At 42.4% G+C, this 24,540-nt stretch overlaps 1 protein-coding gene across 1 annotated transcript; it reads left to right on the top strand.

The window, feature by feature from the left end:
- The first annotated feature begins 419 nt into the window (after positions 1 to 419).
- Positions 420 to 16,860, top strand: LOC134208176 (uncharacterized). Its single transcript, XM_062684237.1, has 5 exons — positions 420 to 650; positions 723 to 953; positions 15,281 to 16,344; positions 16,413 to 16,577; positions 16,641 to 16,860. The coding sequence occupies exons 1-5, from the start codon at positions 624 to 626 to the stop codon at positions 16,759 to 16,761; spliced, it is 1,608 nt and encodes a 535-aa protein (XP_062540221.1). The 5' UTR covers positions 420 to 623; the 3' UTR covers positions 16,762 to 16,860.
- Positions 16,861 to 24,540: the final 7,680 nt, after the last annotated feature.

Raw genomic sequence — 24,540 nt, 5'->3', positions numbered from 1 at the left:
ATTGATCCGAACGACAGTATAATCACCTCTTCTAATTATGTTTCAAAGCCGCCACATAACTGTAAGAAAATGCAAACATCCCTTCATACTTGGCACCTTAGTATATTTTTAGATGTATTCTACATATTAAGCCAGAATACCAGTACCAAACAATCCAATTCCTCTGCTTTAAGTCGCACCCTGGTCGCACCACGTAATTTACGCAGAGTTTGCCAATCTTCTTCCATATGAACAATCGTGTTGGCCCTCGCCTTTTGATGTCTTTGATCAATAACTTAAAGGACTATCTATGTAACGGATGTTCTGTAGACGATCAGCGCTGTACGACGCAAGAAAAAAGTCTTTCCAATCAAAAGTGATCTCAATTTCTTACCTTAATTGATCTCCTAATTACGCTGCTGGTATCATTCGATTAACTTGAAGACCCGATCTAAGCAGCCTACAGAGCTGCGTAACCTGTCAAAAATTTTCTCAAACTCTTGGCTCGAAAGTGTGATGGAAATTTTGACTCCTTCCAAATTCAACATCCAAATCGTGGTAAAATTAGATCGACCCAAATTGTATCCTTGTTCGATTGGATCGTACTCACGCTGCTGATACTGATTGTGCGCAGCCTGCGAAGAATGAACGACTATCTGCAAAACGTTCTGGTAAGTCGAGATCTGCATCGTGATTATCAATCGACATTTCATTGCCAGTCTCTTTCACGTCTTTGAACACAGAACAGCGACATCTCCGAGGTGAAAAGAGAGTTTCCTCTGTTCGAAACGGCGGACTCGTTCGAAGGGAATCAACGAACACGGGCTTCGCATCTCTGGAGGAGCAGCCACATATTGGAACAAACGTCTAAGCCTTCGGCAGTGCCGTCGAAAGCATTGGTAGGCGTCGGTGATGAGGCGGCAGCTTCCGCGCCAGATCTGAACGTGGTTCAGCTGGAGCCGATTTCGATTAAGGTGAGTGAAACGTAGATTCCATTCATCAAAAACGTGGTTTCCTCCATATTAGTGCAACTCATCGGTTCTGCGTAATGCTAAAGGATATCGTTACTTCTAGGACCTCGCGTCCACTCTATTACAGAAAGTAATACTCATATTTAAAATATATAACAAAACAATATCTAGAAAAGTTGTCAAGGTTCAGGGGCACATTATGTCGTTCAGTGTTCATTGCGTAGGTAGATCAGCTGTTATAAACTACGGAATTCCTAAAGCAAGTTCTCATTTAACCCCAACGGGACTCGCGCCGTTGTAAAAAGTACGAAAGTTTCGAAAAAAGCTCGCTTGTCGTTCACAAGACGGGCGGGACTGCATGAGCGATCTAGGACCATGCGAGTCCCGGAAGGTTAAGCATGTGTGGCTAGAACGAATATGCTTATTCTCATTTATCTTTTATATCTAATAGAAAAGATAATCTTATTCTCTTGAAAATCGAGTTTTGCTGGTTTTCTTTTCACGGTATAAAATACGCGCGGCTTACCGCTGAGCTATGCATGGTCCTAACAAAAAGGCAAAGTTTGTGAAATAAAATGACTTCTATTAAAAACTCTTGGAAATAACTACTAACGGAAATCCCAGGAGAACATTTCCAGGTATTCCTGAGAAAACTGCCGCTTAAATTTGAAAACACATTCCCACAATCCTTGAAACACTGCAGTTCTTAACAAGTATTTTTTAGAAGAATCAGCTCAGTACCACCAATTATCCACAGTCGGTATTTAAAAGATAAATACAAATCTACATTTCTAACAAACAAAGGCCAAATAATTATTCAATTAGTAATTCCACAAATTTTAATCTGTATTTTAGACAATTATCTTATTTATCAAAAATGTTATCGTCATTCTAACAATTCTTCTCTTCAATCTTTTTCGGAATCTCCAAACGCTTTCAAATAATTTACAAAGTTTTATTTTATCTGTTCAAATTGCCAAAAATTATCGGAAATCAAGATCCAAATTGCAAAACCTAATATTGGTGAAACCACGGGGATGACAAGCTACGCCATCTTTGTCCCATCTTTTCTGAATCACCAATACGAGTGCACTGCGAATGCAACATAAACAATTGCGAGGGTGAAAATGATATAAAGCGAACAAAGGCAAAGACAGTACCTTGTGCAACTAGCATTCTAAATAATTGAGCAAATAAGTTGAACATTCTTAAGTTTGAAGCATGGAATCGAGTGTAAAATTGTTTTAATTGATAATTCGTTAAATTTTTCTCTATTTTCTTTTTTTCTCTCTTTATGTATCATGTTGCATTATTGAGTGGTATGGGCGTTTTGCATCATATTCTCCTGTAAAAACGTAAATATTCAAAATTCACGCACATACTATTGCAAAATAAATTAGTATTGAGGTAATTTGACACTGGGGGATAAATTTATCCCCCAAAAAAGAACGAACAGGCAAACCTGTCAATATCCATAGTAAAAAAATGGATGTCGCTCCTCTGGGTGAAACGCAATTTAAAGAACGACTAATAAAGCTAGTTCTGTGTCTCGTCGATATGACAGTTTTTGAGATGTGCAAACGTTCATTTGTTTCGCGCTTCTGGATACAGTCAAACCTCCATGAGTCGATATTGAAGGGACCATCGAGTAATGGAAATATCGAGATGTGGAATAGAAAATCCCTGGGAAGCTGTTTGAAGGGACCATCACAGTAACCCAGAAAATATTTTTCAACATAGCAAAATTTGCTTCCATGAGTCGATATCGAGTCATAGAACATCGACTCATGGAGGTTTGACTGTATTTTTACCCCGTAATGTGCCGACAGGGTACCCGGGTACCCACGTACTTGGTATGACCATAACTTCGTCAGTTTTCAATCCGTTGGCTATGAATTAATAAATTCGTCCTCTTCTCGATCCATGCAACAAAGATCCGATCCGGATTATCAGGCTGCCGGAATTCCGGATTTACTAGACCATGTTTTGTGATAAGATGCGCAGCTACAAAGCAAGGCTATGCTGAGGGTGGCTGGGTTCCTTCCCCTTGGATTTATTATCTTGATGCGATGCTTACGCCATTAGCACTGATATGGCAACCAAAGACATATCCTGTCGTGGTGGTATCACATGTTGACTAGTTTTGTTTGGTGCCGCGTTACATATCTGGCATTGACACACTAATTTAACGCATGTGATCCAACGGACATCGTATCTTGGAACCTTGAATGGTAATGCAGTCAGACAGAGGCCTTTTTCATCAGTGATAATGATGTGAGTTCTCTTCTTTTCGGCAATACTTTTCTTATGCCTTCTCTGTGACGATGAGCCGTAGCCACGCTTATATTTAGCTTGCTAGGCTGGGGCCCTCCTTAGCCGTGCGGTAAGACGCGCGGCTACAAAGCAAGACCATGCTGAGGGTGGCTGGGTTCGATTCCCGGTGCCGGTCTAGGCAATTTTCGGATTGGAAATTGTCTCGACTTCCCTGGGCATAAAAGTATCATCGTGCTAGCCTCATGATATACGAATGCAAAAATGGTAACCTGGCTAAGAAACCTCGCAGTTAAAAACTGTGGAAGTGCTTAATGAACACTAAGCTGCGAGGCGGCTCTGTCCCAGTGTGGGGATGTAATGCCAAGAAGAAGAAGAAGAAGAAGGCATTTATTGATAAACAATGTATTCAAGACATTCGTAGGGAGTTGACCGCTGGATTCACTGAGTAGAAGTTTTTTTAAACTAGGAACGTGGTGCCAGTCTTATTTTGTTATGTCTCACTTCGAAGAGCTATATTAAAATTCGTATGACGGCTTCATTCTCGATAATTTTTACTAATACAGTCAAACTTCCATGAGTCGATGTTCTATGACTCGATATCGACTCATGGAAGCAAATTAATCCATACTAAAAAATATTTTCTGGGTTACTTTGATGGTCCCTCCAAAGAGCTTTCCAAGGATTTTCTATTCTACATCTCGATATTTCTATGAGTCGATGGTCCCTTCAATATCGACTCATGGAGGTTTGACTGTAGTTTGGATTCAAATAAGCTACTTTTTTATTGTCTTTGTTAAGGAGACTTTCAGCCCTAGGCTGGATCGTCTCCGGAATAAGCTACTTATTATAGTTTTAAACTACCTTGACAAAGGAATGACAATAAAATACTCTAAATGTACGAACAGTTTCCACTTTTTATGAGACATAATTTACATTGAGTTTGATAGTATTGACACAGAACAAAAATCATGAAGAACCAATAACTTATCTTATGCCCGCACTACGGCTCGAAAAACATGTTATTCAAATTATCGACAAAAGAAAGCTTATCAATATAGCCGAATAACATGCTACAATAGACTGGCCCAGATTACTATGGGGAGAAAAAAATGTTGTCTAATTCCACGGGGCACCCCCCCAGGATTGTGCATTTGGGTGAGAAAATCAATCTCTGAAAATTTCAGCTCAATCGCTTGTTGCATAAGCTGGCGCATTTGATTTGAAGTTTGTATGGGGATTTCAGCCAAAATGTATAGGAAAATACACCTCCGTCACTCATTCGATCTGGAAATTGGTTCTGATTGCTCGATTGACCTCAGAATTGCAAAAACGGCAGTTGGTATGCTACAGAACAATTTCACAGAACATTGCATGATGATTAAATGAACTTTTATATAATTTTCGGCTGATTTATTAGGAGCTGATTTGTGTATTTTTGGGTTTTTTGATCGAATCGCATCAGCCGAAACTTATATAAAAGTTCATTTAATCATCATACAATGTTCTGTGAAATTGTTCTGTAGCATACCAACTACCGTTTTTGCAATTCTGAGGTCAATCGAACAATCAGAACCAATTTCCAGATCGAATGAGTGACGGAGGTGTATTTTCCTATACATTTTGGCTGAAATCCCCATACAAACTTCAAATCAAATGCGCCAGCTTATGCAACAAGCGATTGAGCTGAAATTTTCAGAGATTGATTTTCTCACCCAAAGACACAATCCTGGGGGGTGCCCCGTGGAATTAGACAACTTTTTGTTTCCTGGGCCAGTCTAATGCTACAAGGCCCTAGTATGAGCATAGTATTAGGCAAACAAAGTTATTCAACGAACGCATACTTCATACCTTCTGACCATAAAGACAAGAATGACATCGTACAGATCAATCTATATGATTAAGAATGAGATAATGGGAGAGAATATCTATTAAAGTTGTAAATATAATATCTTTTGAGCCAGTTCAACAGTATCTTAACTGTCGTCATGATCCTTGTACGGCTGGAAAACTGCTTGCCCCCCTCGGATTTTTTTGCCCAAAAATTATATTTTGAGGGGCCAACAACAAAAAATTTGGATGATTTTGAGGATTTTCAAAACATTCTTTAACAAATCCGAGGAGTTTTATTGATTTTTTCCATTTTAATATTTTTTTATTATCCAAGGGGGGGGGGCTTGACCTTTCGGAGACTAGTAGGACATAATTTGAATTAAATATTTGTAACGGCCTAACTTTCATTTTTATAAATTTGGAATTGAACACTTTCTTAAATTTGATAAAAAAAAACAAAAAAAAATCTTCCGGCTCAGTTTCTACGATGAAGCATTGGGCAACATGTTCCATGTGAGTCGGATAAACTGTTTCGGTCGATTTTGAGCGCGTACAATGACAATAGACGTCTAAATAGCATTAAAACTGGCTAAATAATTTGACTCTGACAAGAAAATGATAAAAATGACTTCAGGAAATGAACCTAAAACAGTATGAATGGAATATTTAGGTATACTAGAAGTGATAATGTTTATTTAAATATTTGTACGTATTGTTTAAGTAATAAAATAAAGCGATTTAAAAACGTCCTGAATTTGCGCCAAATCCCCCCCCCCCCCCTCCCACCAGTGGCATAATTTCAAAAAGCTCGTAAAGGACACATTTTACACTCAGGAGTGTGATCAATATATCAAAAGAATGCTTTTTTCATCTGTAATCGATTGACGTCATCATACAATTGAGAAACAGTTTTAAATAGTTAAAATAGTAAGATTTATACAAGGTAAAAACTGATCATGGTTTGAACTATAGATAGTAGAATCTATAGATGAGCGAAAGCATGGCTGAGTCGATTTTTTTGCCCGTGCACACGCGCACATGACGTCACAGCCCTTAACGTTTCCATTGAAATAGTGACGTCATGCTCGTTTGGAGACACGTTTGACAGTTCGTTTGGAGACAGAGGATTTATCTTCGCTCATCTATATATTCCACTATCTATAGTTTGAACTAAATTCGTACCATGGTTTGAACTTGTAAATGCAGTCATGTTCTGCTGCTGTCCGCTAGGAGCGCTGCATGCGCCTAGCTGGAGCATTTTGTTTACATTTCCAATATGAAAAAATCGCAATATTCATATCGATAATTTGCCGCAGTAGTTCAAACTATAGACACTGTAGATTCCATAGACGAGCTGAGGCGAAGGCGAGTGTAGCCAAACGAATTGTCAGTTAGTATAGCCAAGCGATCAATCGCAATCCAAGCCACAGAGCGTGTGACGTCAAATTCGCGTGGTACACTGTGAAAAAACGGAAGAGGAGTGCTCGGCAAGGTCGTTGAGCTTACTCTGCATATCAGAGCGCCGTTTCGCGAGGAGTGCAACGTCATTAGTCAATTCGAAGTCGTTTAGGTGCTCCATGGTTATAGGCTGCCATAACAGCCCGCGGTTTGGTTCACAATCAATCGCATCTACCAGAATCTCATCGATTACGATGAGGAACAGTAACGGTGATAGAATACAACCTTGCCTCACACCAGCTACGACCCGGATAGGGTCGGACAGGACCCCATTGTGCAGCACTCTACACGAAAAGGCCTCGTACTGTGCTTCGATGAGGCCGATGATTTTCTCAGGAACCCCCTTGCGCCTTAGGGCGCCCCACATATTCTCGTGAATGAGACTGTCGAAAGCTTTTTCGTAGTCAATGAATACCAAGAAAAGGGACTCTTGGAATTCGTTGAACTGCTCCAGAATGATGCGGAGCGTGACAATATGGTCCATACAGGATCTTCCGGCACGGAATCCAGCTTGCTGCCGCCGGAGAGTCGCATCGATCTTTTCCTGAATCCGGGCTAGGATAATTTTGTACAACACTTTGAGAACGGTACACAGCAACATAATGCTTCGTCAGTTATCGCATACAGTCAGGTCACCCTTTTTGGGCACCTTCACTAAGATACCTTGCATCCAGTCGACCGGGAAAGTTGCGGTGTCCCAGATATTACAAAATAAACGATACAGTAGTTGAGCGGATGTCATGGGGTCAGCTTTGAGCATCTCGCCTGATATGCGGTCGACTCCTGGGGCTTTATTCGATTTCATGCTTTGGATGGCTGTTTGAATCTCTAGCAGTGATGGAGCTTCGGTATTGACGCGTGTTATACGTCGGATCCTAGGCAGATCATGCCGAGGTGGTGATGGCCTGGCTGGCACTTGAAAAAGTTGTTCGAAGTGCTCGAACCAGCGTTTCAGCTGGTCAGTTGGGTCGGTCAATAACTGATCATTCGCGTCTTTCACAGGCATCGTTGCATTCATAATCGCCCGCTTAAGCGTCGTGAGATATCGTAGAGGAGGCGAATGTTCCCGGTGGCGGCGGCTCTCTCTCCTTCGTCGGCCAGCAGGGCTTGGATGAGTGAAGCAATGAAGATGATGACCGATGCTTCAGCACCAGATATACTACCGTGAATCGCATATCTGTCCCATCTTTGCTGGGTTTCCTATGCATATGGGACAAATATGCGATTCACGGCAGTATACTCCCGAGGAAGGTAGCTTCATGAGAGAACAGTTTCAAAGTGCTTAGTGAAGAATGCTTCCTCGTTCCATATGGTACTATAGTACGAAACAGTTGGAGAGGCCAACCAAGCACCCGCTAGTGCAGAGAATATTTAACTCTCTTGCCTCACTTATACTGAGTTGCGCATTTCTGTTGGAATGAATGTGTAAAAGAGAGGTATATAATGCAGGCTCTCTCTTTCTCGCTAATATGGTTTTGTATTTACACAACACTCACTCGCATCTGAAACACTGCCGATGAACGAAGGAAGCATCCTCATTTCACGCTGCCTACTGAACGATGCCTCCTCGGCACTACCCGCTTTGTGAAGATGGCACGTTCAAAACTCCCCGCTTTCAATGTATAACACGAATGCTTTCTATTTGCCTCTTCCATGGTTCGTGCAGCAAGCAGCACGTCATAAAGCGAACATCAATCGGTGCACCGAAATTAAAACCTCGCTGTGGGCTAAAAACGAAGCATTCATTCGTTTTTGAACGAATTTTCCAAGGCCTGTCGGCCAGAGAGTCTGCCCACGCTCGCTTGTCCCGTCGACATGAGCGTTTTACTTCCTTCTCAAGAGCCGTGTATCGTTGACGGGCTAAAACTTTGGCTCCTCTGGTTTTCGATCGCTCTATCGCGTCTTTGGCTTCTCTTCGCTCCTCTATCTTCCTCCAGGTCTCATCGGTGATCCATTGTTTCGTTTTCCGTTCGTTTTCCAATGAATCGCCTGCTTTAAGCGTGCTTACAGCGGCACACTAGGAGTTAACTTTCTGAAATTAGTATGGCGAAAGGCATCTAAGGCTCGATATCTCAAAATTAAGCACCCTGTTCGAAAAAATATTTGGTAGGCGCAGTAGCCGACACCTTCCTTCATAACCGGTACCAAGTAGTTTTTCATGAAAAGTTCCTTATTTTGAGAAAACCCGCGTTAGATGTCTTTCGCCATACAAATTTCTGGAAGTCAACTCATGCTGGCTTTTTGCGCATATACGATAGCGCCTGGATGTGGAAGCGGCGGGTAGAAAATCAGCCACTGCCAATAATTCCATGTGGGCCAATCAGTGTATAACCTGAAATCACCCACCGTTCGAGCGTTTTGATCAATGCGTATATAAGAAGGCTTGAATTCACTTAATCAGCACCTTCTTATATGCCGCATAGGTCAGAATGCTCGGAGCAGTGGGTGCAGTTGACCTCCACCAACGTCAAATCAGAGATTAACCCGCAGGCAAGCTGGCGGTCATTACCGCTCGCAGAAAACTGGATAGATTCTACTATCTATAGCGCGGGTAACCCCTCCAAAGCAACGTATATTCGTCGTTGCCAATCGACGATCATCAATCAGTCGTGGAGTTCCTTGAGATCCACAAGTATGAGTACTACACATATGACCACCCCGGCACGAAACCGCTCAATGCTTTGCTGCGAGCATTCCACGACATGAAGGAGGAAGAGCCCCAAGCAGAGCTTGAAAGTTGCGGACTGAAGCCATTGCACAAGATCGCTCGTCACGACAAAGCGAGAAGATATCGCGACCAGCTTTACCTGATCCATCTGGAGCATGGCTCCACTACCTGGAAGGACCTGAAGCTGGTTGGCGTTACCACCACTGCACCAACTGCTTCAATTTCGGGCACGGCACCAGAAACTGCCGCTTTCCAGCCATCCCGGCTCCCCATCGTGCGATTTCAATACTCCCACAGCTACAACCGCACAAGCGACTGGCAGCGGCAGCTGCGTCGGTTCAAGCTCCAGCATCATCGGCACCATCCACCAGCGAATGACCCCCGCTCCCTCCCCCTCGATTCCGTCGGCAGTCGGAGAACGAAGCCGTCTCACCGGAAGAATCTGCTCCGCTCTAGACTCCGGAGCAACTGATGCCGACCTTCGCGCAGCTCGCCACTCTGTTACGCGGCTGCAAAACACGTTTCGACCAGGTCTTCACTCTTGGCATGTTCATCGATGAAAATGGTTGCTAGGGTGGGCCTGGTCAACTGGAACGCTTGCTCGCTAAAGAGCAAAACAATTGAGCTGAAAGATTTCCTTGAGGAGGAGGAAATAGACGTGGCGTTCATTACCGAAATGTACCTAAAACCGGAGGTGAACGTCAACATCCCGGACTTTCGCATCTGCGAATCTACCGGCTGACCAGGGGAGGTGATGTGGCCATCGGTCTTCGCTACAACATAAACTGTCGTCTGCTGCCAAGCTTTCAGTTCAGTGCTATCGAGGCCATGGGTGTCGAAATCATCACTTCTGTCAGCACATTCGCACTCATCGCGGCGTACTGCCCAACCCAAGTCAAAGTCGGTGATGGCTCATTGGTCGCCCTTCGGAGGGACATCGTCAAGTTAACGCGGAGACAAGGTCAGTATATCATTGCCGGAGACCTGAATGCCAAGCATCAAGCCTGTGGCAATAATCGCGGCAATCGAAACGGTTCCATCTGGAGCGACGGCATGGAGGAAGGCCACACACGATACTGAGCCTGGATTCCTCCACTCGGCTGAGTCGGTCCGGCGTTCATTCGACAATCGACTTGTATATCACGAACATGAACAACCACGTCTCGCAGCCAGGAGCTCAGCTCGGATCACTATCCGGTGGTGGTGGAAGTGTGCTCCCCGGTTAATTGGCATCAGCTGTCCCGGCGAAATTATCATCGAGTCGACTGGGGCCGGTTCCAAAGGTGCATGGATGCCAACGTCAACTACGAGGTGCGTCCGGAAACACCTGAAGCAATTGATCGGCAGCGGCATTCAATCGAGGAAGCGATTTCGCTAACCCGTGACCAACATGTACCGACGGCTAGGCAGGTAAGCAACACCCTAACAATCGATACATTCACCAAAGATTTAATTCGCTTGCGGAATGTCACTCGCAGGCAGTTTCAGCGTACTGGACTGCCAGAGCTTAAAAAAAATTATTAAGGCCAGAATGGTGGACCTCACTAATAACGATTTCTCGAACAAGATCCACACTCTCCCAGACTATGAAAAGCCGTTCTGGAAAATGACCAAAATACTTAAATCCAAGCCATGGCCCATTCAACCTTTGATCCCATTAGGCAATAATGGCTCTAAAAATCGTTGATAACTCTTGCAGAGAAGGTCGCTGAAATGGGTGTCCTACGAAAGGCTGAAACACATAAGGCTGAATGCTCATAAGGCTGAACTAAAAAGGCTGAAATCTTGAAAGGCTGAAAGCCTCAAAAGGCTGAAAGTATCAGAAGGCTGAAACGTATCGAAAGGCTGAAATTGATGGGATGAAATGAATCCCAACCATACGATATGTTGTACCAACTATGTTGAGTGGTTGGATAGTGAATAATTGATAAAGAATAGAGAATAATGAATAAAGAAGAATAAAAAATAAAGAATAAAGAATGAAGAATAAAGAATAATGAATAAAGAAGAATAAAAAAAATAAAGAATAAAGAATAAAGAATAAAGAATAGATAATAAAAAATAAAGAATAAATAATAAAGAATAATGAATAAAGAATAAAGAATAAAGAATAGAGAATAAATAATAAAGAATAAAGAATAAAGAATAAAGAATAAAGAATAAAGAATAAAGAATAAAGAATAAAGAATAAAGAATAAAGAATAAAGAATAAAGAATAAAGAATAAAGAATAAAGAATAAAGAATAAAGAATAAAGAATAAAGAATGAAGAATAAAGAATAAAAAATACAGAATAAAAAATAAAGAATAAAGAATGAAGAATGAAGAATAAAAAATAAAGAATAAAGTATAAAGAATAAAAAATAAAGAATAAAGTATAAAGAATAAAGAATAAAAAATTTACAGAAACAAAGGAAAGAGGAAAGAAGAAGGAAGAAGAGAGAATGAAGACGGAAGAAGGGAGAAGGAAAAAAGATGGAAGATTGAAAGAAGAAGGAAGAAGGAAAAAGTAAGATAAAGATAAAAGAAAAAATAATGATGAAGCGAGACGAAACAAGGAAGAAGGAAGGATGTTCTATGTTACCGCCATCGGGAGTGACAATGGGTCATCGATCTCACCGGCAGTCTGGAGGTCGTAGAGAAAAATCGTTTCGAAAAGGTCTCTTATATTTTATTCTTCTTGCCCTCAGATACATTCAATGCATTCTACAAGCATTCATTCAGTGACCCATTCTCACCCCCGACGACGGTACCTCAAAATTTTATGAGCTGTATAGACTACAAAATAAGAATATCGTATAAAAATTGAAAGACAACAAGAAGTTACAAGAAGGTTGCGGATCATTTTAGTTTGTGCTCCTTTTAACGTCAAATGTGAATTCTTCCACTAATATTGGTTTCTCACGATTTTTCAGCCTTTCGAGTTTCAGCCTTTTGTTATTTCAGCCTTATGTGAGATTTTTACTTTTCAGCCTTTTGTGTTCAGCCTTACGAGTTTTCAGCCTTATGTGATTCAGCCTTTCGTGGAAGACCCGCTGAAATAGGTCGTCACTTCGTCAGCTCACACAATCTTGGGCAGGACGTCATCAGTCCACACGAAGCAACGAGTATGCACACAACAATCATTTGACTTCCAACAACTTCTCGAAGGAGTTGAAGATCTCAGCTGGCGAAGTGACGTCCTATATCAAATCATCGAAGAATATGAAGGTCCCAGGTTTCAAAAACATTCTGAATCTCGAGTTCAAATACATCAGTGCTCTGTTCTTCGAGCAACTTTCGCTGATCTTTAATCAGTGTCTCCGGGTCAGCTACTTTCCATCATCCTGGAAGTCAGTGAAAGTCATCAACTCCGTAAGCCTGAGAAGAATCTTTCCTCCCCCAAAAACTATCGTCCCATCAGCCTTCTCTCAGGCTTATCCAAGCTATTCATCACCGGTCCCTTGAGTCTGCCGAAAATCTCAACATCTTGCTCGAGGAACAGTTTGGTTTCCGACGCGGTCGATCAACCTTACACCAGCTGACCCGAGTTACCAATGTCCTCAAACGGAACAAGTTTGTCTCAAAAACATCCGCCATGGCATTACTCGATGTCGAGAAGGCATTCGATAATGTATGGTATGATGACCTGGTGTACAAACTACAACACTACAATCTTCCCAGCTACCTGGTGAAAATCATCGATAATTACCTGTCGGCAAGAACATTCCGGGTCTCAATCAGCGGAGCTAGTTACAATGCACACAACATCGTCGCAGGCGTCCCCAGGGCAGTATCCTCGGGCCCCTGCTTTTCAGACAGTTCACCTCTGACATGCAGTACAGTATTACAATACAGTATTAGAGTGATGAGAGCGCTAATGATAAAACTCCAACGAGAGCTGGATGTCCTGACAGAGTACCTCGCCAGCTGGAAGATCTGTATCAACGCGACCTGGATGGTCATCATTTTCCCCCACTCTAAATCCCCTAAACATGTTCCGCATGGCGACTGTAGAATCATCCTGAATGGCACGACTGTGGAATGGACCTATGAGGCCGACTACCTTGGCTTGACTCTCAGCAAGCTTATTTTCAGGCAACAGGTTGACAAGACGGTGACGAAGTGTAACGTTTTGTTGAAACTCTTGTACCCTTTGATCACCCGCCGTTCGTCATTTTCCCTGAAAAATAAGCTTGCTGTGTACAAGCAAATCATCCTCCCTGTGATCGAATATGGCATGCCGGTCTGGGAGAGCTGCGCTAAAACTCATTATCTGAAATTCCAACGAGTACAATACAAGTTCCTGAAGATGATCCTTAACACTCCTCCCCGGACAAGAATATCCGAGGTCCACCGTCTGGCCGGGATAAAAATACAGGGGTTAGACAAAAAGGTTGAGATAGGTAAAATTATGTCGAAATTCAAATCATCATAACTTAGCGTAGAGTGATCCGATTTTGATAAAATCAGGCCCATCAGAACCGGACGCTTTTCTAGTATACTGCCCCCTGCAAAACCTAAGATTGGTCCTTGGCCACCGTAGATGTTCCGGGTTTTCCGAAGGTATGTTCAAGATGCATTTTGTCCACTGCTTGTCATTTTATGTGACGTTTACTTTCATCATGTTTTATGCTTTCTCCAAAAACTAGAACTAATATGCCGGCCAATGGTGGCTGTAGATCAAGAATCCATCCAAACAACGCAGAGATATGGCCATTCCCGTAAAAACGGTTCCGGGAACATAATGAAATGATAACAGATCGGAATAATGCAAATATGCGTATCTATCTTCATGGCTTTGCGAGACGATGATTACAGAAACATTTCCAGAATGATAGTGTCCACTGCCACCCTTATAGCAGGTTCTAAGGGCCTTCCAGGAGGGGCCGGTTTTGGCACCCTCTGAAACTATGCGTATATGGGTGTCAAAAGTCATGTTTTCCCAAGCCGATAAATATAGAATCTTTATTAAAGATACATTATGATGACTGTAAGACTCTCTGGCCAATTTGTAACAGGTTCCGGGTGTTCTGCGAAAGTGACATTTGTTCAGGGTGTATGGCCAATACCGTACCGATTTTACGAAAATGGCCATATCTTTGTGTATACCAAACGAATTTTCGATCTGCAGCCAGCATTGGTCAGCATATTAGTTCTAGTTTCCAAGGAGAGTGTAAAACATGATGGCAGTAAACCTCAGATAAAACGACAGGCAGAAGAAAAAATGTATTTTTAACATATCCTCGGAAAACCCGGAACATCTCCGGTGGTCAAGGGCTAATCTGAGGTTTTGCATGGGGACAGTATATTAGAAGAGTCTCCGCGTCCGAAGGTCCCGGTTTCATCAAAATCGGATCATTTTACGTAAAGTTATGCTGATTTGAACTTCGACAAAATTTTGCCTATCTCAACCTTTTTGTCTAACCCCTGTATTACATGAACGCTTTGGTGAGTATAAATTAAACTTTAGGGTCCGTTGCTTACACTCGGATCAAGATCTTATTAAGGCATTAGTTCCAATTTAGGTTATCAAATTTTCAGTAGTGTACATAGAATAGTTAGAATATCAAATTGTAGTCTCAAGGTTTTTTTTATTGTCTTTATTAGGGAGACTTTCAGCCCGAGGCTGGCTCGTCTCCATTTAGTCTTAAGGTCTAAATCTAAATAACGCCATTGAGGGCTAACCTGTAGGATTTTTCAAATGGAAACAAACATTATAAACCAACACAAAAAGATAATTGGTCAAAGGCCAAACACTTGTCCTGTAATAATATTGAAATGTACAAAAACAGAAAAATAAACTTAAATTTAACTTTTAAAAAAAATTCAACACGTTTATTCGGCTGCTTACACTAATTGCGTCTTTCTTGGTAAGTGCGGCTTGCTTCTATCCGTCTTAGTCTCGAAACCAATAAAATAGAATAATTGTCTCTTAGCTATGACTCATTCCTATATAAGCGTAGGCTCAACAGGAACATACTGTTGTAGTGGAGTTGAAGCAAACGAACGTTGCCTCCATTAGTTTTAGCGCCTATGATTGGAATTAGACAATAATTGACCATAATAATCAAAGGAACCGAACTGTTCAAACCTAATACAAATTTGTTCATCGCTTACAGTCCGAAAAGAAGAATCCACAAATTGTAAATGTCAAGCAAACATTTCGCTTTCCGAACAACTTCATTTCCAAAAAGAACTCCTTTCACTCGTATAACGGTAACGGTCGACGTTCCTTGGTTCCCCGAAATATGTGCAGCCAAACAAGCAAAACCATCGTTGAACTTTATGAAGCCCAAAAACGGGAAAATGAAGTCCGACAAATTCTGTCTCCGCAAATTGCCGGTTCCGATGACTGTTATTCCGACAGTGAACAATCTGCGGACGAACGCAGAAACCCCGTGCGAAGCTATCGAAACACGTCTTACACGGTAGTAAGTGAAACATCCAAGAGACCTCTCCACAAATCCAACCCCAGACCAGTGGACATGGTGATGATCAAGCCGAAAAGTCATCGTACTATCGCACCTACGACACCGTACTTTGGAGTGAAGAAAAAACGACCCACCTCCAAGCGCAAATACACTCGGAACGTCCGCTCACGCGACCGGTTCTCGTTGGCTGCCTCAAAGTCTCCGAAACGCAAGATCAGGTATCCTTCAACCAAATCGGAGATCACTAGCGACGAGCTGGACACCGATAAGGTGGAGTACGAAGACAGTCCGCTTAACATAACGTCCGAAAGCAGCAACCCATCGAACGACTCCTTGGACGACGAGTGTTCCATATTCGGAACGACCCAAATTAACAAGATCATCGATAAGCTGCAAGATCACGTGTGGGATGTCAGTTTGCATGGGATTCGGGAGCTGATGGATACGGCCAGCCAGATCGATTGGAAAAAGTACGAGAAACACATGACCATCATTAACCGCAAGATGATAGACTTTTTGAAAAGCCCACGATCGTCACTGTGCAGATCGGCATGTCAGGCAACGGGGGAACTGTTTCGGGAAGCAAAGTCAACCAAGCGGCCGGAGTTTGACGAAATCGTTGATATCCTGCTGTGCAAAACGGCCGATCCAAATCGTTTCATCCAGAAGGACGCCAACGTGGCACTGGACAAACTGGTGACGTACATTCCTATTTCGCATTCGGTAAGGGCGCTGTCCGCAAGGGGACCCATGTGAGTATAAAATCCATTGCAATGTAATGATGATACAGACGAACTGACTGGTAGCTTGTTCTAATTAGCCACAAGAATCCGATGGTCCGTATCGCCACTGCCAGACTGTTGGTTTGTATCTGTGCACTGTCCGGATTGGATGCCATCCTTGGGACGAACGCTAACCCGAGAACCCGGAAAGCGATTCTCACCATGCTGGCCAAGTTCCTAACTGACAAGAATCTTGAAACAAGGTAATGTCTCTATGAACTCACCGATATCGACATCTGTTATAATTTTTGGATTTTTTCTATTAGGAAATTTGGCGAACGTCTATATAAAATGCTGAGGAAACACAAGTTCTTTAGCGAATATTTTTACAAGGATATGGACAGTAACTGCAAGAATAATCTGAAACGGATGCTGAGGGGTATTTAATCGAACTCAAATACGGGTGGAACAATTTGAAAACTAGGCTTACTAATATTTATTCAATAGCTTGGTATTAAAAATTTTGCAAATGTGGTATTTAATTTTGTTCCTGATAGCATGAATGGCCCTGCGGTTAGCGACGTCAATCGTCTAGATGCATGTGCTGTGGAGTGTGGGTTCGATTCCCGCCCCGGTAAGGAGAAAACTTCTCGTGAAGCGAAAAGCTCTCCACTGGTCCATTGGGTCCTGTCCGTTGTCTCATGTTAGATGTTAAGTGTTCAGTCTGTGCGAAGTCGACCTCTGGTCGAAGAAGGTAGTTTGTAGGATCAATACGCGGCAAATGGATCAATAGCATACCATAGGTACTTCGCGTACCTGAAGGAAAAAATAGACCCCATCTCGCGGTCCTTAGCCTCTTACCCAGTAACTCCTATCCCTACCTCCCCGTGGTGCTGGCCGGGATACGAGCAACCTAAGGGAAGATCGGGTAACCAACCCCGGTGAGAACTATGGTCGAATGCTGACTGGGAAGGCGGGGGTGGGTTTTGCTTTTCTCCGGAGGTGCAAATCTTACTGAACGTCTGTTCTCCATGTCAGGATCGGCTCACAAGAGCATCTGTTCTCCATGTTAGGGGCGGCTGATCAGCGTCCGAGTGCCAGCAAGGGACTCTGTGAAACTGTGTACCATGGTCTTACGAGCTGGGAACAGCTTTCATAGTGATGGGCGATATGCAAAGGCGCGTGATTGGGTGGTGGCCGACCAATTAAAGAATGTGCAGGTTGAGGATCAAAGGCCGGTTCTTCAACTTCAGCATAATCAACGTCCCTAGCCCACACTCCGCCCAGCAAACACAACATCGTATATCATAGCGAATAAGTGTACAAAGTGGAGGCTATATACGTGCATTTTGCACGCAGTCAAATGGAGGAATGCGCCTATATCGCCTCCACCTTGTACACTTATTCGTTAGCATATGCGATTTTGTGTTGGCTGGGCGGAAGCACCGATGATGATAAGGACGCATTCTACGCGCAGCTGGAACGTGAGTAGGGGAAAAGTGGGTAAAACCGACACCTTAAGCAACTTTACAGTTCCCCAATCTATGAAGCAATTTTCCGGTCTAGAAATTTCATACAAACATACTTTGGCTCTTCATGCATCAGTCCATGTGGTCTCAGGACAATATTTCTTGATAGAATTTGATTTATGATGAAAACGCGAACAGTCCATCTTCCAGCCCAAACAGCTGGGGTGCGGGTAAGATCGACACCACATGAGGGTAAAACCGACACATCAAGTCTTTATGGAATTGAACATCATAACAATTCTAAATGATGTTACAGCATAATAGAAAATGTTTAACAACATTCATTTTAAATTTTGTGTATGTAATTCATGTTTAGGGATCACTCATAAACGATGGTTGAACAAAATTTTATATATTTAAAATCATCACCACATATCATACTTTATTAAGTTTCTTTTGCAGGTCGAGTGAAAAATATATAGAGTATAAGAATGTTAGTAACAAATTTACTAATTACTGTAAATATTGACCTACATTTAAATTACACTTATTTTAAAAAGTTGTTTATAACGGCGCTTTAAAATAAATGTGTATGGTGCAGTTAGGACAAGAAATGAAAATGACCAGTTCCGTGACAAGCTACATGTTTACAGGGGTGAAAATGGATCACGAAAGAACACAACTAGAGAACGAGTTGAATATATCTAATAGTAAAATAAGCCTAAAAATACGGTTATTCTTTGAGCGCTATTGGTATCCGACCTGCAGGCTTTCCTTGATGACCCAATATTACCCACTAGATCTATTGTCACGCCCAATGATGATATGGTATGTAATCAGTCTATGATTAAGTTATACTCCTCGGCACCTCGTTTTCCAATACATGAATGATATTATGCGAATGATAAGTCTAATAAAACAGAGGTATTTCGTGATTCGATGCCAGGTGTCGAATTTACCCCAACAGATAACATAATAATGATGAGATACATGTGGATGTTTATAATTAGAAAAGTTAACTATTTTTCCACAACATACACAAAATGATGTTCAATTATGGAACAGAGATGAATTAAATACTGAAAATTAACAAATTTTTGTCGAAAAAGCTTACACACCGATGCCAAAATTTTACATAACTTATCTCCTCAATGGTGATCAATGCTAATTGTCTGTTTATTATGACTCTTGCACATCTCCGTCAGTTACAAAATGACTAGAAATACAAGAAATCAAACGTTTATTCAAAGTGTGTTGAAATTCTGTCCGATAATCACTTGAAATCAGAGATTTGAAGTGGTGTCGGTTTTACCCGCAGTGTCGGTTTTACCCACAATTCCCCTACGACAGCTGCCCAAGCCACGACGTCAACATCATCATAGGAGATTTGAACGCTCAGATTGGCCAAGAGGAGGAGTTTTGGACTGACTTTTGGAATGTTCAGCGGTTACCGGCTTACGAACGAAAACGGCATACGACTAATTGATTTCGCTGCCTCCAAGAATATGGCCATTCGCAGCATCTACCTCCATTACAGACTTCCGTATCGGTACACCTGAGAATCACCACTGCAGACATAATCACAAATCGACCACGTTCTGATTGATGGACGGCACTTCTCCGACATTATCGACGTCAGGACATATCGTGGCGCTAACATCGACTCTGGCCACTATCTGGTGATGGTTAAACGGCGCCCAAAACTACCCAACATCAACAATGTTCGATACCGACGACCGACGCGCTTGAAGCAACCTGTATACGTCGCCACTGTATACGCGCAGCATCTCGAGGCAGCGTTGCCGGAAGAGGGTGAGCTCGATGGGGCCCCTCTTGAGGACTGATGGAATACAGTCAAAGCAGCTATTAACGACGCAGCGGAGAATAACGTCGGGTATATAGGACGAAGTCGACGGAAGGATTGGTTCGACGAAGAGTGCAGACAGGAGACAGATTCTGTCGACGCTCCTCGATTCAACCTGTTGCCAGATTTAGATTTTGGTTGCTTTCTTTGATTTCTCTTTTGAGGCTATGACGCCTCTGGGTCTGCCTCTGCTGCAATGTCCGCTATCCAGTTAAGTTTCAATCTAATGCCTGTTTACAAATTTCTTTTCCGCCCCTACGTAAGAGATGACCGACCCAACCCCACTTCTGTTTCCAATTTTCGGTTGCCATCAGCCTCTGGGCTCAACGGCAATGGAGCTCGTCGTTTGAGATCTAATTGTGAGGTCACCAGGCACGAATTATATACCGCTGGATAGATTCTCTGACGGGATATGCAGGCCTGAAGATGTGTCACTAGCGCCCTGCTCTGATTACTCTACCTTTGTAGACGAGAGAGGTGTCAGAATTTCGCCTTCTGAAAGCACTGGAATTTCGTAGGTAAACAGATTGAACTGCGATGATGTCGTGCGCTGTGGAACTCGCTCCGCCAATTGAAGCCCGGATAGTCACCGAGAGATAGTTGTGGATGATTTTCACCAGATAGTTGAGAATATCGTAGCGTTGAAGCCTGTACACCAGGCCATGCCAAACATTGCCAAACGCCTTCTCAACATCGAGTAAGGCCATGGCGGAGGTTTTAGCTTAGCTTAGCTTAGCCTCGAGTAAGGCCATGGCGGAGGTTTTGGATATAAACTTGTTTCATTTGAGAACGTTCGAGTTAGTTGGTGTATGGTCAAAGACTAATTAAGACGTCACTGTCGAGCTCTTCGGAGGGACCACTTCTAGTACTGCAATCGGTCCCTCGGTACCCAAGTTTGACGTATTGATGAATACCTTTGCTTCCATCAACTTTGCAATGCAGTAGCCTATGGCAACAAGGCAATGTTTGGAAAACGAAACCGTTTGTTTGTTTTGCTAAATGTATTCCGAGCAAATCCGAATAAAAAAATTACGCGAAGTGCACTGGTGATTTATTAATACTGGATAACCCGATTGGATTTCCGTAGAAACAAATTTAAGAAACTTAATTTATTAGCTATAGTAAATGGCATGATAAAAGGAGTAAATCACAAAGCATAACTATAAATTATTGTAAGGGTGAGAAACATGTCATCTTCGAAGCCCTCAGAGTCACTGGAACAAACTCCTTAGGGAGGTAGCGTGAATTGTTTGTACTCCAGTTTTACAATGATTACGTCCAGTAATGTGATCAATAAGGCGCATTTTCGCGCTTCCTATGTGTTATAGCGACGAAATATAAGATTTTCATTTTTCTCAGCCCAAAAGAGGATTCAAGGGGTTTTTAGGTCGAAGCCAGTCCAGACTCCAGGTCACAACTATTCTAATATGGAAATCTCATATCTACGGCTTAATGGTTCAAATCGAATGATTCTCCCCTCCACAGTTACGACAAGTAATGCTTCGCAATATGTCTTCCTGTCATGATGATCTGGTGACTATCTACTATTCCATTACTAGAAAACCAGAATATTGTGGGGTTGTTTAGAGGTAGCAGTTTTCGAATCCGTCTTTTCTTGTCGGAGTCAGTGATCATAAAGCCTGTCGACGTTAAATTTCGGACACCCATCAACCAATGCTATTTTTTTAAATTTTCACAAACCACTGAGAAGATTAATTTACATGACAGCTGAATCTCTCTGCTTTATGTGATTCTTTGAGCATATTTTCATTCTTGTCAAAGTGATGAAATGGCTACAAATCAATTAGACATTGTCTCAGCGTCCGAAATTTAACGTGGACAGGCTTTAAATACTACGGCTACTCTATGGCCGACCTGAATTGGTAATGGTTGGCTCATCGAATTACAAACGATGATACAGATCTATCGAATAATTTTCTGACTATAGATTTGGTGGAACAACGATCGTTTTACGAAAATATTGTGTGGATAAACTACATGAAACGGTATACAAAGACTTTTGGGAATTTATGAACGAAACTATATACAACAATAAATTAACGATTCCGTGTAACTGATATTACGAGAACTAAAACTATTTTAAAAGAAGATACAGACGAGCAGACCCAGACATGCCTTTGCCTTATACCTATGCTCGGATAGGTGTCTGAGATCAAAGTGAGTTGTGAGACTTCCGCAAATTCTTCTGTTCTTAACTTCTTCATAATTTATTATTTTATTTCTTCAAAATTAGATTTACTTTTCTGGTCAACAGATTGCAGCCTAGGTCAGCCTCAAATGATTAAAGATACAGATTAAATGATTAAAAGGAATTTATCCGATCAAATCTTCAGTGAGCACGATCACGAACACGCGAAACATCATAGGGAGTGGCTGCTTTCGTATTCTCTTACACATCTAGTGAACATATAGAACATTCGCCATCAGATTTTAGCAATGATGGATTATGGAGTGCAGAATGACATTACAAGTTCCATTCAAATATTGAAAATGAACACTAATTATTGGCACTTGACATATTCACATTTTAGACCCTAAAAAATGAAATGGTTTAGATTTTCGACAAAAATAATCTTCAGAAGCTTCAGGACTCAAAGACAAACTCAGCTGACTGATAATCCAAAGCCTGGAACAGCATCAGTATAACCGATTGAAAGGGAGAGATTGTTTTCCAGACGAAATAATTCGCGTTGTGTTTAAAAATTGATGCCATGAACTGAATGTTTTTCGTTGTTGTGATTTACATAACATTTGGCAAGTCGCCGTAGCAACATATGAAGTAGTACCAGTTATTAAGCGCCGTACTTGAATCAAGGTGATAACATAATGCGGTTGTTCAATATTCTACTCTAGTACTCCATGAGCACTAAAAAAGTGGGCTCTTGTATGGGACATGAACGTCTTAATTAGTCTTTGGTATGGTTGATCAACTGCGTCGGAAACCAAACTGTTCCTCGAGCAAGGCGTAGTGTTTTTCGGCAGACTCAAATAGCTAGCGGTGAATTGCTCTTTCGAATACATAGGATAACCCTGAGAGAAGACTGATGGAACGATGACTTGTGTATATAATAAAAGGATTCTACCCAGGCTCCCGGATGGCCATGACTTTGGGTAACTTCCAGGACGATGGGAAGTAGCTGAGACGGAGAAACTGGTTAAAGATCAGCGAAAGGTGCTCGAAAAACGGAGCACTTATGTGTTTGAGTTTGAGATTCAGGATGTCGAAGCCTGTGGCCTTCATGTTTTACGATGTTTTGATATAAGCCCACAATTCGCCAGCTGAGATCTCCAACTCCTCCCAGAAGTCGTTTGGAGCTAGATGGATGCTCGTATGCTCGTTAACGACTACTTCACGTGGACTGATGATGTTCTTTCCAAGATTGTGCGACTTTTCGAAGTGACGACCTATTTCGGCGACCTCTCTGCATGAGTTATCAAGCGATCATTAGAGTCATTGTTGTCAAGTCCTAGTGTGATCAAAGGAAGAATGGGCCGAGGCTCCGATTGCAAAATCTTAATTATTTACCAGAATATCTTGGCACCGTCTGGAAGAGCGTGAATCTGATTGGAGAAATCACTATTTCTGATGTTCACCGTTTTAGATTGTAATGGGAGGTTGGTACTGCCTGCGAGTGATATTTCACAGGGGTCAAGACGAGCCAGCCTAGGGCTGAAAGTCTCGCTAATAAAGACAAAAAAAATCACGGACGAATCAAATCTTTGGCTAGGATGTTGTTTCCCGAGCATCACAAGTAAGACAAAAATGGTTGCAGTAACTAAATCCGGTCACAGTTTAGTTGCAGTAACCCATGTGGAACATGTGTGCTGCTACCTGGAGAGTCGTTGGAGCGCGTTGTTCACGGTCTGGGAAACGCCTTTTGGATAGCGTGGAGCTCATCGACTTCCTAAGGTGTGACCGGATATCGGTAATAGTGGATGTAGTCGTTCACTAACCTTTGCAACTGATCCCAGTCGTTTGATAGGTTCGTCTGAACTGCTGATGCCTGTTGACCGAAGAGCCCACTTTTGACACCATCGAATAATGATTCGAGCTAAGTTTCTGATAGACAAGCTGTTGGTGATGCAGATCTAGTTGGCGACAACGAATCAAAGCAACCATAGATTAGTATTTTAAATTTGAATAAAATTCATTCCTAGTTTGTCTCTTGTCAAGTTCAGACGTTTTCCTTTTCACGAATGAAGTAGTGTTCCGGTCTACGGCCATTTACTATCCAAGAGGTTTTGGGCCCAGGAGAAGTCAAGATGGAAAGATCTGGAATCGCGAAGCTGACCAACGAAAACTACGAAACCTGGAAGCTAGAGGTGGAGTTCCTATTGGTGCGAGATGGCCTTTGGAAGTACATCGTGCCCGGCGTAAAGCCAGCAGCTACGGACGACGGTGCGAACGCGGCGGCGCTGGAAGCCGGAGACGAAGGTGATCAAAAAGCACGTGCGACCATCGGGTTGCTTCTAACCAGGAGTCAACATGGCCATATTCGAGGAACGCAGACCGCCAAAGAAGTATGGGATAACCTACGGAAGCAACACGAGAAAAAGTCGCTGACGTTGAAGGTTCATATTCTAAAGCGGATTTGCGATCTCAAGTTCCAGGGCGGAGACGACATTGAGGACCACCTGGCCGAGTTCGAAAGCTTGTTCGAGAAATTGGCCAACGCAGGTACGAAGCTTTGCAGGTTATTCTTGTCTTTCGCAGTTTGCCAAGCACATTCGACGCACTAACCACCACGCTCGAAAACCGGTCGGAAGACGAGCCTACGCTGGTACTCGTGAAAGATAAAATTATCAACGAGGTGCAGAAGCGCAGCGAGGCGGTTCCGGCGGATTCAGCGGTGCTGAAGGTGGAAGAAAAAG

Source organism: Armigeres subalbatus, chromosome 1, assembly GCF_024139115.2.
Source record: "Armigeres subalbatus isolate Guangzhou_Male chromosome 1, GZ_Asu_2, whole genome shotgun sequence".
Classification (NCBI taxonomy): domain Eukaryota; kingdom Metazoa; phylum Arthropoda; class Insecta; order Diptera; family Culicidae; genus Armigeres; species Armigeres subalbatus.
Note: the sequence above shows the minus strand (reverse complement) of the source record. Positions and strands in the feature narration are given on the sequence as shown.